The sequence below is a fragment of the Ascaphus truei genome, chromosome 3 (genome assembly GCF_040206685.1).
Source record: "Ascaphus truei isolate aAscTru1 chromosome 3, aAscTru1.hap1, whole genome shotgun sequence".
Classification (NCBI taxonomy): Eukaryota; Metazoa; Chordata; class Amphibia; order Anura; family Ascaphidae; genus Ascaphus; species Ascaphus truei.
The window spans coordinates 236292811-236307431 of record NC_134485.1 but is presented as its reverse complement, the minus strand read 5'-3'; the positions used below and the strand labels follow the sequence as shown (position 1 = coordinate 236307431).

Genomic DNA, 14621 nt, shown 5'->3' with positions numbered 1-14621 from the left:
AGAGTTATGTAGTGCAAGATGAGGATTGCAGTCGCCTCCCTGAATCAAACTGTCTAATGTTTGCTATCGTCTGATGTATAATTAAAATTATTATACATAACTGTTTTCAAAAAGAACATCTGCCTCATTTGCCCCAGAGTACAGTTTATATGTAATTAGTATCATTAACTCCTGCCTCCTGTGAGAGACAGCCATTTGATGGGAAGTGCAGCAGAATGTTTTTTTTACTTCTATCCCCCCCCCAGCAGTGCCCATCGTTTTCTGATTCATATAAATAATTTTAGGTCTGTCTACGATGTCAACTTATCGTCTCCTCCTCTAAATGTGAACATACATTACATTAGCTACACGTATGTATCGTTCTGTTTAATGAGGACCAAAGAAAATAAATAAGAAAAAGAACGACAGTGACATTAATAGTACGTGCTTCACAACAAGTTGGATGGCTTGTGTCAGTTCATTATTGCAAACAGAATAGGATTGATATATTAGTTACTTGAAACTGTAGCGCATCGCATCAGTGGCTGACAGTTCTGATCTGTCATGATCTAACCTAATCTTATCAAATCAAGGTCACAATGAGGCCGCCATTACTGGAGTTTATTGGGGGTAATTTATCAAAGTCTTCTGGTTGTAACTGTAGCCCCCATTCCCTATGACCAAGGGAACTACACGTGCTGATATACCTGTTCGCTCACAGGAGTCTCCGCCGCTGGGAGCCTGGGGTGAGCTCTTTCTTCTCTTGGTACAGCATCTCCACCTATGAGGGATCCTCACAGGAACCAATCACAGTAATAAGTAATAAGTAACTCACAGGTATATAACAAATGTTTACTGACACACATATACTACAACTATATCCCTGTGCAATATCCACACACAACCAAGAGTGAATCCCCCAAACTACTGATAATGCCCTGGGCACCTGTAAGCCGATGTCCGCACGAGCAAGTCCACCCAAAGTGTGAGGTAACACTATCCCCCCCCTCCACTTGTGATGTGATGGTGCACAGTGAGTACCTTCCTGGCTATGGCCAGAGAATTGTGGAGATCCTCTATTAGTAGAGCCGCATCTGTGGTCTCACTATGTGGGGTCTACAAAGTTCCCCTCACGCCTTGTCCCGAACCGCCTTGGGAGGCAAGCTGCATCTGGAGTGCCTTGCCTAATATCTATGATGGGGCCTGTGGCCTGGTTCCAGACCACAGCACCGCAAAGCCGTCCGGTTACCAGTGCAATACTGTAGTACTTCTGTAACTAATGGGGAAGCACCCCTACCTGGGGCCTTCCCTACAACACTTTGCTGAGGGGACTTAGGGCCTCGCTGGGGCCTACGGGGCAAATCTAGGCCTAGTCCAGGGAAGCACTGCTCCATGGACACTACCTGTTCCTTTGCCTCCCTCTGTCAGACTCGTGCGCGTGTCCTCCGCTGCGGAGGATATCCTGTCTCTCCTCTCTGCTTGGAGACCTATTGGCTGGGACTCCCCATGTTAGCAGCCCCACCCGCTGAGCACCATGGGACATGTAGTCCTGCGCATCGTCTTGCGGAGCCACCTAACATGGCCGCCACAACATCTATCTCACTGCGCATGCACACCACTTCTTCTGCGCATGCGTGACATCTAAAATGGCGACCCCCTGCACTCCGAGTTCGTCAGGGAGCTGCGGGGCTCCTATCCACCTTCTGCCTTCCCCCAAGCCCCCCGCACTGGAGGTAAGAAGGGGCTCGGCTAAATAAGTTTGACATACTTAAGAAAAAAACCTTATTGATTTAATTAGGATTTTTTTTCTTTTATGAATCTGTTGCTGAAGGAATAGCTCAGTGAGTAAAGGCAATGACTCTGAAAAACAATGATACTGAGTTTGAAGCAGGGGAATCTGTGTCAATCCCTTGTGACCTTGGGCAAATCACTTTATCTCCCTATGCATCATGCACCAAAAACTTAAAGTGTAAGCTCATCTGGGAAGAGACAGTGTCGGTAAAAATCCTATGTGCAGCGTACCGCACACTATATTGTAATTGTGAAGGGCTTTAATTCCCATTTGGTGAAAAGCGCAATATGAAATAAAGTGATTATTATTTTTTGCATCAGTTCTTAGTTTTATGTCTGACAGAATGATAAATAACTCTCTGGTTCACCCCTTTAAATGCTCAGTCTAGGAAATATTTAACTTTGCTTATGGCCTATTTTTGGAGTACAGCATGTCTGGAAACCAACTTAATAAAGAAAATGAAGTTATAATACATTGAAAATCCCAAAAATGCTAGAAAAGTTGAATATTTGTTGACTCAGAGTTGCCCATGAGACAGGTTGCTCATCTTCACAAAAAGCCCTGACTTCTTGTAACTTTAAGACATTTTCTACATCACAGCTGATTTTAGAATTGGTTATAACGAATTATGCCAGCATTGCACAATGTATAATTAAATCTGGTACATATACTGTAGGTATTTAATGGAGTATCAACATGATTACTCATCTATCCACATTTCAGTCCCAACAGAAGAAGCTTTTAGGTTAATGCTATTATGTTACAAACTCCAGTGGTACGTTTTATTGAACAACTAATCATAATACATACAATATATATATATATATATATATATATATATATATATATATATATATATATATATATATATATATATATATATATATATATATCAAAAGAACCAAAGGAAAATGAAGTAGCGCCTCTAATATATCCCAAACAAAGCTATGGATTTGAAGAACTAGTTAACCCTACTGTAAATGCGTCCAGTGGGGTGGTATGATAATAGCAAAATAAAACTGTGAATCAGTATTAACAAAGAATGTAAAATAGTAAATATGATGTTAATAAAACACCAACATACTAAACAATAAAAATAATAAAAATGAAAAATACTTCAGTATAATGTCATAAATGAATATAAAAGAATATTAAATAAAAAACCTTTATAAATAACCTCTGAAAAAACAAAGTCCCGTTCCAAAAGTAATGTCCTCCAGGTATTTGGCAGCCCGTTTCAAGGGGTTCACTATTCCCCGATTATACCTATGAAAAAAGAAGAAAAGAAAACAGGCGCACACCTAGTGCATTAACGTAATAACAAATGTTTATAGAACTTAAAATCAGACAATTGCCCACTCACAAGAGTACTGAAATTGTAAGCAGATATGAGATTGGCTCTCATGTGCCAGCAACGCCGTCCGATTTGAGCAATGGCGTCCTCTCGTGTCTCTCCTACATGCAGCCGGAAGTGACATCCCTCCAACTCGGCGCCCTTCACACAGAGTCCCTCCGGGAAAAAGTAGCTCCAAGGTCTCAGTTCGGCAGCGATATTATGGGAGAACAGGAACAAGCGTCTCTCATCCAGCACTATCAGAGTTCATGGGCAAGTGACGGCTTCTGTCAAACACGCCCTACGCGTTTCGTCATCTATGGTGTGCGCCTGTTTACTTTTCTTCTTTTTTCATATATATATATATACTAGTTGATATACCCGGCGTTGCCCGGGTGTGGAAGGGCAGGGGGCATGGAGTGGAAGGGAGGGGGGGAGGGGCGTGGAAGGGCAGGGGGGAGGGGTGTGGAAGGGCGGGGGGGGCCAAGGGGCGTGGAGGGCAAAGGTCAGGGGGGCAAAGGGCAGGGAGGGGCAGGGGGGGCAAAGGGCAGGGAGGGGCAGGGGGGGCAAAGGGCAGGGAGGGGCGGGTGGGCAAAGGGCAGGGGGGGCATCACAGGCACCCACTGACACGGGGGCATCACAGGCACCCACTGACACGGGGGCATCACAGGCACCCACTGACACGGGGGCATCACAGCCACAGGCTGCACCCACTGACACAGGGAACTTCACAGCCACAGGCTGCACCTTGTCCCACAGACAGAGCTGCACCCACTACCAGGCTAAGGACAGACCCACTCACGTCCTGTATAAAGGCCGTGGCACTTACACACCCCTGCACACAGGCCGCGGGTGGCACTGACCTGCCGGTAGCCGCTGTCCGTGGGGTTGAAGTCGCTGCCCCCGGGCCGCAGGGAGAGCTGCAGGTGTGGGAACCCATGCAGCCAGTACAGGAGGCGGGTCACAGTGCGGAGAGTGCGGGGAGCGGACACAGCGGCATCCCGGGGAGGAGGAGAGCGCGGGGGCGCGCGGCGCATGCACACAATTGAGAGCCGTGGGGGGTGTCCCGGGCACTCGCTCCGCTCCCCCGCTGACTGTAGTGGCGCCGTGGGGGGGGGGGGTGAAAGCGCGAGAAACAGGGAGACACGGGGAGAGGAGGTGCGCGCATGGCATCCCGGGGAGGATGAGAGCGCGGGGGCGCGCGGCGCGTGCTTGAGAGCCGTGGGGGGTGTCCCGGGCGCTCGCTCCGCTCCCCCGCTGACTGTTGCGGCGCCGCGGGGGGGGGGGGTGAAAGCGTGGGAAACAGGGAGACACGGGGAGAGGAGGAGGTGCGCGCGGGTCATGATGACTTGGAGGCTGATGTTCGGGGAGGAAGAGGCGGAGCCTCCGGGACCGGCGGGTAAGAGAGCGGGAGATGAGCCTCCGGGACCGGCGGGTAAGAGAGCGGGAGATGTGTGTGTGTGTGTGTGTGTCGTCACTCCGCCTCAGGCCAATGAGAGGTGTGGGGGCAGCCGGCCCAAGGGACCAATGAGATTTCCCCTAGGGACACAGGAGATGCAGACAGGCATACAGTGCTTTCACAAATATATAATAAGATATATATATATATATATATATATATATATAACCATACAATACCGTTTGAAGCACGAGATCAGGAGACAGCACTCTGGTAAGTTTGATCACAAGTTTTTGTATTCAAAAAGACACATAAACCGACGTTTCGGTCCCCCAGTGGGACCTTTCTCAAGAAACGTTGGTTTATGTGTCTTTTTCAATACAAAAACTTGTGATCAAACTTACCAGAGTGCTGTCTCCTGATCTCGTGCTTCAAACGGTATCGTATGGTTTATTATCGCTTTATGGGACAAGCACCCAATTTTTTCTACTTGCAAGTGGAGTGCCGGCTGCTTCTGTGGATTCTCTCTCTCTCTCTCTCTCTCTCTCTCTCTCTCTCTCTCTCTCTCTCTCTCTCTCTCTCTCTCTCTCTCTCTCTCTCTCTCTCTCTCTCTCTCTCTCTCTCTCTCTCTCTCTCTCTCTCTCTATATATATATATATATATCTGCATTAGATATATTCTATCATCCATTGTTTTTAAAATGTGTTTGTATATGTCGTTTGCAGTAAAGCCTAAACTGTATCTTTCAAATACAATACTGTCTCATTATTCTGAAGAGTAGCATGTTTTGACCACTCAGCCTGACAAAGCAAACAAGTCTAATAGAAAGAACTAAGATGTTTAAACCTTCACTACACATAGAAGTAGCTCAACTTTGATGACTGGCTCTCAAGACCTGACAGAGACTATTTGACACCAAACGTAGACATGGCAAACAGTGAATATTCTACAAGACTGATACTGATTAGAGATGTGAAATTGGTTCTACATAAGCCAAAGTAAAATAAAGTAGAAATGTACTACTCAATGTTTTATAGCTATTGCAAAACCTACCAAATTTGGCCAATTTTTGCTTAATAACCTACCAACTTTTCCTGAACTTTGGAATTAAAGTTGATCTCTATTTGCTGTTTTTGGTGATGTTTGTGATTTTTGCAACTTTTTGTGCCACCCACAAATGTTCACAAACGGTTTTGTGGGCAAATTCTTCTTATATTAATAACTGATAAGGTATTCCTAATATCATATTCCTCACTGTGTGTGAGGCACTGTGAGACATGACTGGCCCAAATGAGTGCAAGAGGCCAGGGCAGGAATTCAACCACTAATGTCCTAATATCAAAATAAGTCTTCCAACATACTCCAAGCTCTTTGTGGCAGCCCAAGGATGACTTTTGTTTTAAGATACTTCTATCCCTCTATTCTGTATTCCATATACTTGTTTGTATATTAATTCTGTAGATAGCAGAATACTTATTTAGTGCTATAACTATAGAGAAGTACTAATAATGACACGCACCTTGGATGAATCGGCCAGAATAAAAATGCCACCATGTTTCAAATATTTCTCTCATCACCACAGAAAACAGTGGAACATGTAAACTAATTGAACAATGTTTAGTTTCATAGTTCAGAAATGTTTCTGGTTTGCCCATCCTCCTTCAGCCATGCTAAACAGGATTAGCCTGCTCTCAGCAAATAGCAAAAAGTAGGTCAGTTCAGCAACATTGTTGCACTGTGATGATGTAATTGTCATAGTCTGCTACCAATCATATTTTATATGAGTCAAGTTCTCAGTCAATAGCATGATGGCTTTAGCCCATTAGTGTCATTACAGAGGCATGCAGAGAAATGCAATGCACATCCCTGGTTAACAACCATTGAAATTAAAGCTGTCAAGTGCAGGCGTTACATAGCTTGCATTCACATCTCTGTGTACTGAACCTTGCAAATCTATTGTTGAAGTTGAGAATGTACAAAATACTTTGTTGTATTCACTTACTGTAGCCTAATGAAAATACTACGACTAATAATACCTTATTTTCTCTTTTTTAGTTCTATTATTCAATGCAGTTCTGAACAGGTGGAATAATGCATATAAAATGAGTCCCTATACCTTGAAGTGATATCTAAGGCACTGTAAAACAAGATGTCTTGACCCCAAATAATTGAAGCCAAGAGGTAATGCTACATATGCCAAAGTGACCATTCAGGCTCTTTTGCCCAAATCCTCCCTTTGAAGTCTTTAAGGATTTTCCTCCCGAATGGCCACTTCGACGTATATACAGTATAGAAAAGGGTCATAAAGCTGGAATTTAAACACTATACCACAGTCTTCTCTATTCGTCCTCTAACCCAGGGGTGGGCAAAATATGTCCCGCAGACCACATCCAGACCGACAAACTATTCTCTTCAGCACACCTTCTCTCCAAACCTCTCTCACCTCAGCTGCAAGACTGGCAGCGACAAGAGAGAGAGTGGAGGTGTCAAGAGAGAGAGAGAGAGAGCGGTGGTGGCAGCAGTGGCAGAAAGAGAGAGCAGTGGTGGTGACAGCCCACCCAGATGGGGCCTAACATAGAAGTTAGGCTCCAACAGAAGTTCACCAACTTCCATAATCATGTGGATAAGTTCATCCAAAGCTGCATCCGCCACCGCATTACTACTCACACCTTAGATAGGACTCCAGAATGGAAGAGGTCATAGGGGTTGGGGGTGGGGGGAAGAGAAAAATGAGAGAATTGGGGGTTATAGAGAAGAGGGGGTGAGTGGTTGGAGAAGAAGGGAGGGGAGAGTGATAAAAGGAGGGAGTGAGATAAAGGAAGGAGTGAAAGAAAGGGAGGGGGAGTGAAGGGAGTAATAGAAAGGGGAGGTATGCAGGTGAGAAGAAGAATATGTGGGGGAGAAGTGGGTAAGGAGGGGAGCATGTGGGACCACATATTTAATCTTCATTAAGTTTGTGGCCCCTGAAGCGTACTAATGGTCTTGAAGCGGCCCCCCGAGCCAAAATAATTGCCCAACTCTGCTCTAACGTCTGTCAGCCTTTTTTTTACTCCCTTGTACTAGTTCTCTTAATTCAAATCCCTCTCACAGAAAACACTTTGTAGGAATTGATGCACACCAGGTGATTACAACAACACATACTTGAATACAGAACATAACTGGACCAGCATGCACATCTTGATGATTAAAGGCAAGAACTAAAATTGTATGTGTACCATCTACCATACCATGGGGCCAATTGAGTAGGTGCCCAGCATGTTGACTCGACTTTTGAAACCGTGACAGTACTTTTATTAATGTAAAGGCAATCCTTGCTAGAGATGTGTGAAACTGCCCCAACTGTGTTTGCAAAATGTTCTGCATATTTATTTATTTTTTTAAATTTCACGACAAAACCTTATATATCTATATTTCAGTCTGCTCCATAACCCCTTTTTATTCTGTACCCTCTTGACATTATGGAAAATAGCTGAAGCGCTCAAATGCAGGTATATCTCAAAATGATAATAAGCCAGACCACTGTACCAGGGTACTAACAATTGATATAGTACCTATTGTGTCATATAATGGGTACTATCCTCCTGAAGACAGGTGGTGTGTGGTGCAACCCACTCACCATCAATCTCATTGGCAGGTTCCCCTGAAAAATATGCAAATACTCACATCCTGGTAGGGCAGGCAGGCAGGCTGTGCAGCTACTCAATGCAATACAGGGAAAAGGGAGACCAAAAAGCGCACCAGCACAAACGGAGCAGGAAGAACCCAGGACAAAAAAAATGATTAAAAGGGCACTTTAATGTGGCAAAAGACCCATCCAATACATTTCGAACGTCAAGGAAAGAAAGAACGCTGCGACGAAAGAACACCTTTGACAAAGTGCTTGGTGCACGAAACATGTAGGAGGGTTTTTTGCACCTCCATTCTTTCTCTTATGGACCAATAAAGTTTATTTTTTAGTACTTTCTGACCCACTCTCTTTGCTGTGCGCCTTCACCTCTATGGATGCTTATTTGGATCTTCTAACAAGTTGCAGCACTCTCCACACACCAATACTGGATGGGGAGACTCCAGAGATGTGAGTAACAGACTTTATTCAACTTGACATAATACTTTGTGGCATAATAGTGTTCCAGGGCCTATCCCAATGAGGTTCTGTGCAGGGATTTGTTCCTTTGCTCAGTCCCTTCACGGAATATAGGTCCCCATTAAGGAAACCATACCACAGGAAATGTGACGTCAATCTTCATATTGTTACCCCCCTATGGTGTTTGTGGATTCATTTGGGATAAAACATAAGTTTGTACCTATAACGGACCCGGCATTGGAGCACATGTTCCACATTGAGAATTCAATAGATGTACCAGACTTCAACCTGACAATTCATTTTGATAAATCTGTTGCATCTCTTGCCCCATTTAGATGGTTAGGAAGATGACTTCAGGGAGGAGGAGATAGGAAGAAGAGAGGGGAGAGGGAGAAGAGAGGGGGATAGGGAGAAGAGAGGGGAAGAGAGAGGGGAGAAGGAGAAGATAGAGAAGAGAGGGAAAAGATTGGGAAAGGGAAGAGAGGGGGGGAGATGGAAGATGGACAAGAAAGGAGAGGGAGAAGAGGGGGGTAGGCAGTAGGCAAAAGAGGGGGAAGAAGTGAGGGGAGAAGGGAGAAGACAGAGGGGAGAAGAGGGGGATAGACAGAAAAGGGGAGAGAGTGAGAAGGGAGAAGAGAGAATATGTGCAGAAGAGAGAGGGGAGGGAGAAGAGATGGATAAGAAATAGGGAGAGAAAAAGCAATAATCCAGCATAAATGGGGAAGCTATTAGACAAATACCATTATATTTATTTTTGTGATGTAATTTGTTTTAGAAATAAGTTTGTAATGTGTCCTGGTTTTTACTTTTGGAAATCTGGTCACACTATTTACAGGGTTAAAAAAAGTGAGAGAGAGACACACACAATATGTTGAGACTACCTGTAAAATAAACTAATTTACATATGCAAATCACCTTCTTTGCAAAGTGTCGTTTGCAAACTCACAAACATGGGTCATAGATAATGAGAAGTTTATTGCATAGTACAGCGCCAAGTATGATCCTACACCTTCAAAAGTGAATGAGACTCTCTGCTAGGGGAGGGCCCAAGCAGACTTTATATACACTTTAGATTCCTTTGTTTAAAATAGGTTACTAGGCAGATTATAATAACCACTCCTTAATTCTTAAACCAATCCTTTTACAGATCATTAAAACAGCTCTCTGTAGGAATCAGGTACTTCTTGATATCAGGAATGTGGGTGTTACTTCAGGCACAGTCATAAATCTACTGACAAAATGGAAACAGAATAGACAAACTGGAAACAGAACATCACCTTCAATCCTTCTCCAGAGGACCCCCCCCCCCTGTCCATTTCAGTAGTATCAATAGTATATTCATTTCAGCAATATTACTTCATCAAAAGTTACTGCAGCAGATTCATCAAAGAGAACAATACCACTCTTTTTTGTTTTTTTAAACCTTTATTTATTAGCAGGCTTTGTAACACTACAATGAGATGCATTTTCACATACAATATACACAATTAGCAGAGCAGTGCATAATAGCAACATACACACATAAAACGCATATCACGTGCACATATCAGGTGTATATATTATCGTGTGCATACATCAGGTAAACTATAAAGCCCACTTTTTATTTTCAACGTAATATTAATGATCTAAATCAGGGGGGCGCAAACATTTTTTGCTGCGCCCCCCCGCGTGCCTGCTCTCCTCCTTGGTGCGCCCCCCCATCACATTACCGTGGCAGCCGTGACGTCACATGACACATGGTAATGCGTCCTGGAGCCGGCTGAACCTCGGTAAGTAGAGGTTGCAGAGGCCTCGCGCAGTCCCCTGGCATTTAATTTAAATGCCTGGGGGGAGAGCGCGGGACCTCTGCAACTGTCTGCGCCCCCCCCATAAAAATCTTGCGCCCCGTTGAGGGTCGCGCTCCCCAGTTTGCGCAACGCTGATCTAAATGAACTAGAGCAAAGAAAAACTTAAACTTTAGCCGCTGGGATGAGAATATAATAATCTGAGCACAGACTGGATCCCATCATTAGGGAAGCTGGATCCCCTTGTTAGGGAGACTGGATCCCATCGTTAGGAGACTGGAGGCAGAATGTAATAACTGTAAGCTAAGGTTGCAAAGATTCTGGGAGACGATTCACAAGCTAACAGATGTTTAAAGTCCCCATAAACTGAGTTGCCTGATGTGTCAGGATAATAAAAGCCAATATTAAATCCTCAGTATTTATAACATCCAATATTCTTTAAATAGTTTCCAGAGCGGTGAGTTATAGTGAGGTTTAATAGCAAGTTTAGCAGAACAATAAACAGATAAAGTGACCTTCTCCCAGAGTAATATGTTTCACCAAGGTGAGCATGGTATAACAGAATCAATATAACTTCATAGAATAGGAAAACAACAAGTTCGAGATACTCATGCTACTATGCCGTTTGTAAGGCTGCATCCACGCTGCCGCTGACTGCACTTGGCGTGGTCAGCACAATCAATTTAAATCTATCCGGCCACGCTCATGCATCGCGCCCGTGATCGTGCACGTACGCTCACGGGCGCTGGGTGCTTGCCAAGACAGATTAAATTGACGTTGAGGCGCGATGAGGGGTCACATGACCTCCTCAGCCAATCAGCGCCAGTCACTATTTAGCCACCGCCCCCCCCGCTCGCGCTTACCGGAAAAGTTGCAGGACATTCCAACGCTCATGGAGAGTTGGTGACGTCACCACACGCAAGCTTGAGCGAGGTCCGTGCCACGGGGGATGCAGTCTAAGACTATGTCATGAGGCTAAGCATTGATGTCTCCTTCCTGCAGCATTACCAACCTGGGGTATTCAGGGGGAGTTGGGATGTGGGCAGTGGCTGTTCTTGGCCATGCTTTGCAGGTATTACCACCCTGGGGTATTCAGGGGTGAGTTGGGCTGTGGGCAATGGCTGTTCTTGGTCATGTTTTGCAGGCATTACCACCCTGGGGTATTCAGGGGCGAGTTGGGCAATGACTGTTCTTGGCCATGTTTTGCAGGTATGGTCACTTGTTTAATGGCAATGCCCATTATTTCAGCAAGTTTTCTGTTAAATTTATCAAAGCATTGATCTTTGAGCTTGTTCTATATTTTGCATAATCCGTCTGGTTATCAGTTGTATATAATCAGCATTGATTGTAGTTGTTGTCTCCTGTTGCACCCTCCCTGTCTGCGTGCGCGTATCATCCATTTTAGCCGTCAAGACAGACGTTGTAGCGAGAATCTGTAATCTCTGAGGCATGATGCTTCTGCTTGCAGACGGATTTTTTCCATAGCGACACTACTCCGGGCTCACCAAAGGCTCTGTCTACAGCTAGCAGGTCCAGGGCCGCAGGCAGATTTGCTGGGGCCCAAGACTAGAGTTACGGTGTCGGTGTCGGTGGTCTTGCGAGCCCCCACTATTTTACACCTCATGAGCCCACTCTTTCCCCCCTTCTTCCCATGTATTTCACTCCCCTCTGTCTCACTCACTCTCCCTCCTCCATCAAGGAGGGGAAAAGTTTGGGCATGGGGGGGGGGAGAAATTATTATTTGTTTAGTCATTATTTTATTCGTTTTTATACTTTATACTGTATATAATATATATATATAGTTATATGTTACCGTTCCAAGGATTGGTAAACAAGAGACAGCACTCAATGTTGAAAATCAAAGTGTATTAGTGAAAGCAATATATATATATATTAAGGTTATGGTGGGTAAAAAAAGTGACAAAAACCCTCCACAGTAAAGCATAAAGCAACTGTAAATATTACTGTATATTCATTTGCATGTCTTAGACAGGTATGCAACCCTGTCTTTCACCATTATCGCCCAGCACACAGCACTTCCACTGCAGCAAGGGATTCTGGGAAATGACATGCAAATGAGCACACAGTGCCACCTTTTATCTCAAGCTCACATTACATGAACAACCCTTAGCCAATGCATGCTGCTTTAGACGCAGCTTTTAAGCAAGGGCTTGGGAGATGCAAAGCCAGTAAACACACTCACAGACATGTTTCAACCTTGATGGGTATCATCAGTGTGAGGTTGGATGCTGGCATTTGCTCAAATGAGATTGAGTTGGTCTAAAGCAGAGTGCATTGGCTAAGGGTTGTTCATGTAATGTGAGCTTGAGATAAAAGGTGGCACTGTGTGCTCAGTTGCATGTCAATTCCTAGAATCCCTTGCTGCAGTGGAAGTGCGGTCCCCGAGCCCCTGCGGCAACGCTCCCCGCTCCCAGACCTCCTCAGTGCCCTCTGCCATTCCCTCACCTCTGGTGGTGGTCCCCTCCGTTCCTCCGTTTCCCTCCACTGGTGTGCCCGCGGCGCTCCGCGCGTCTCGTGACGCAGCCTGTGTGTGTGCACTCTCATCTTACAGAGGGCGCGCGCACACGCTCCTCTTCTAAGGCCTGTCAATCTCTTGACTCCTCCTCCCATACCCTGCAAGCTATCTCTCTGTCTGACCCCTCTGTCTCCTCCTTCTCTCCTCCTGACCTATCCCTGTTGTCTCCCACTTCCCTCTCTGCTCCTCCTCTCTCTCCCATTGGTGTTCCTTCCTTTATAATCCCTGTCTGCCCTCTCTATCATCGCTCTGCATAGTTCCTGTTATCCCTTTGTGTGCAGTCCTATGCTTTGCTCTCTCTGTGTTCCAGCCTGTACCTGCTCCTTTGTATCTTTGGATTTCTCTGGCTTTGACCCCTGCTCGTCCTGGACTACCCTGCTCTCTGTACCCCTTGAACCTTGCTACGAACTCTACATTGCTGACCTCTGGAACCCTTGGACTTGGCTTACGAACTTTGACTGCTCTGCTTTCTGTACCCCCTGGACTTTGGCGCACGGACACGACCACTCTTACGTTTACCATCAAGGACGTTGCAAGTATAATACTATTTTTCTACAGGCCCAGCAACGCCATACCACACTGGCTTGCCCCCACTGCTGTGGGTGTGTGGTAATACCGTTCCCACCTCAGTATTGGGGTCTTGCCAGGCCTGCGGGCATACAGGCATGACAGTGATATTCTCAATCCCTATCTTTCCAGGGTCCCAGTAGGGGATCCCCTTCCTCACTGTGGTAGGATAGAGGGTCAGTAAGGCTGAGCTCAGACAGGCTGCTACGCTACTGCGCGTCCGCTCCTCTCTGCTGGGTGATGTGTGCTCATCCCCAGCAGATAGAATGACGCGATTGGAGGCGTGTTGCATTTCAATGTGCTTTTAAGAACACTGAATTCAACATCATACCAATAGAAAATGGAATACACGCCAAGATCATGCTGATGACAATACCCATAACACTCTAATCTAGAATTCAAACCATTCAAAAGCTATAAAATGTTTGATTTAGGTTTAGTCTATTCTGGCTGCATACCTGAAGAAATTCTGGTGCAAAACACAGTCATTACACATAACACAACTACTATGTACACATGCCTCTCATATTTAAAACAACACTAACAAGTTGCAGACTTTCTTATAATAGAATAATTACAGGCAATACTTAAAGGTGCTGTCCCAAATAGGAACAAAGTGGACTAATGACAGTAATATGTTACATTTATTCATTTTGGTGAATGAAAGTTGCAAATTGAGAGTTTGGGGTTATTTTAGTTCCTTGGCTTCTGCCTTTTGGTTACCTGACAAATATCACCCCCCGTTCCTTTCCCTTGTCTACTGTAGGTGTTAAAATGATGAGTTTGGAACATGAGTAAACAAGATAATAAATAAGGCTCCCTCTTCAGAACGTCCACTCGAACTAAAATTCAAAAACTTTCTAAAACTATACCAAATATTAGCATGTGTCATAAAAAAGAAAAGGCATAAATAACCAAAATGTGTATCTTATTAAAAATATCAGTGCTAATTTAGGCCTATGTTGCATTTTGTCCATGAAATTATGTAATTTTTACAATTCATAATAACTGAAAAGGGAAACGCATTTCATACGAAAAAGCAAGAAAAAAGACTGAAAACACAGGATAATAAAAAAGTATAGTATACTACAGATGGAATAAGGCACTAAATCGCGTGACTTGACATGTAAATCACAAGATATTTCCA

General features: G+C 44.7%; 2 protein-coding genes across 7 annotated transcripts in view; both read right to left on the bottom strand.

Moving 5' to 3' along the window:
* The window catches only part of RPL31 (ribosomal protein L31), a 279049-nt gene that overhangs the window by 147211 nt on the left and 117217 nt on the right, over nt 1-14621 (bottom strand). The gene's annotated exons all lie outside the window — the stretch shown is intronic.
* Nucleotides 1-14621, bottom strand: part of NPAS2 (neuronal PAS domain protein 2) — a 147757-nt gene that overhangs the window by 82482 nt on the left and 50654 nt on the right. For 5 of the 6 annotated variants that reach the window (XM_075590384.1, XM_075590386.1, XM_075590387.1 and 2 more), the window contains exon 1: nt 6023-6091. The exons of the other annotated variant lie outside the window; for it this stretch is intronic. In XM_075590384.1, coding sequence (XP_075446499.1) covers nt 6023-6057 — 35 coding nt within the window. In that variant the 5' untranslated portion in view covers nt 6058-6091. Of the gene's footprint in view, nt 1-6022; nt 6092-14621 lie in introns of those variants that run through there. 6 annotated transcript variants of the gene reach the window in all.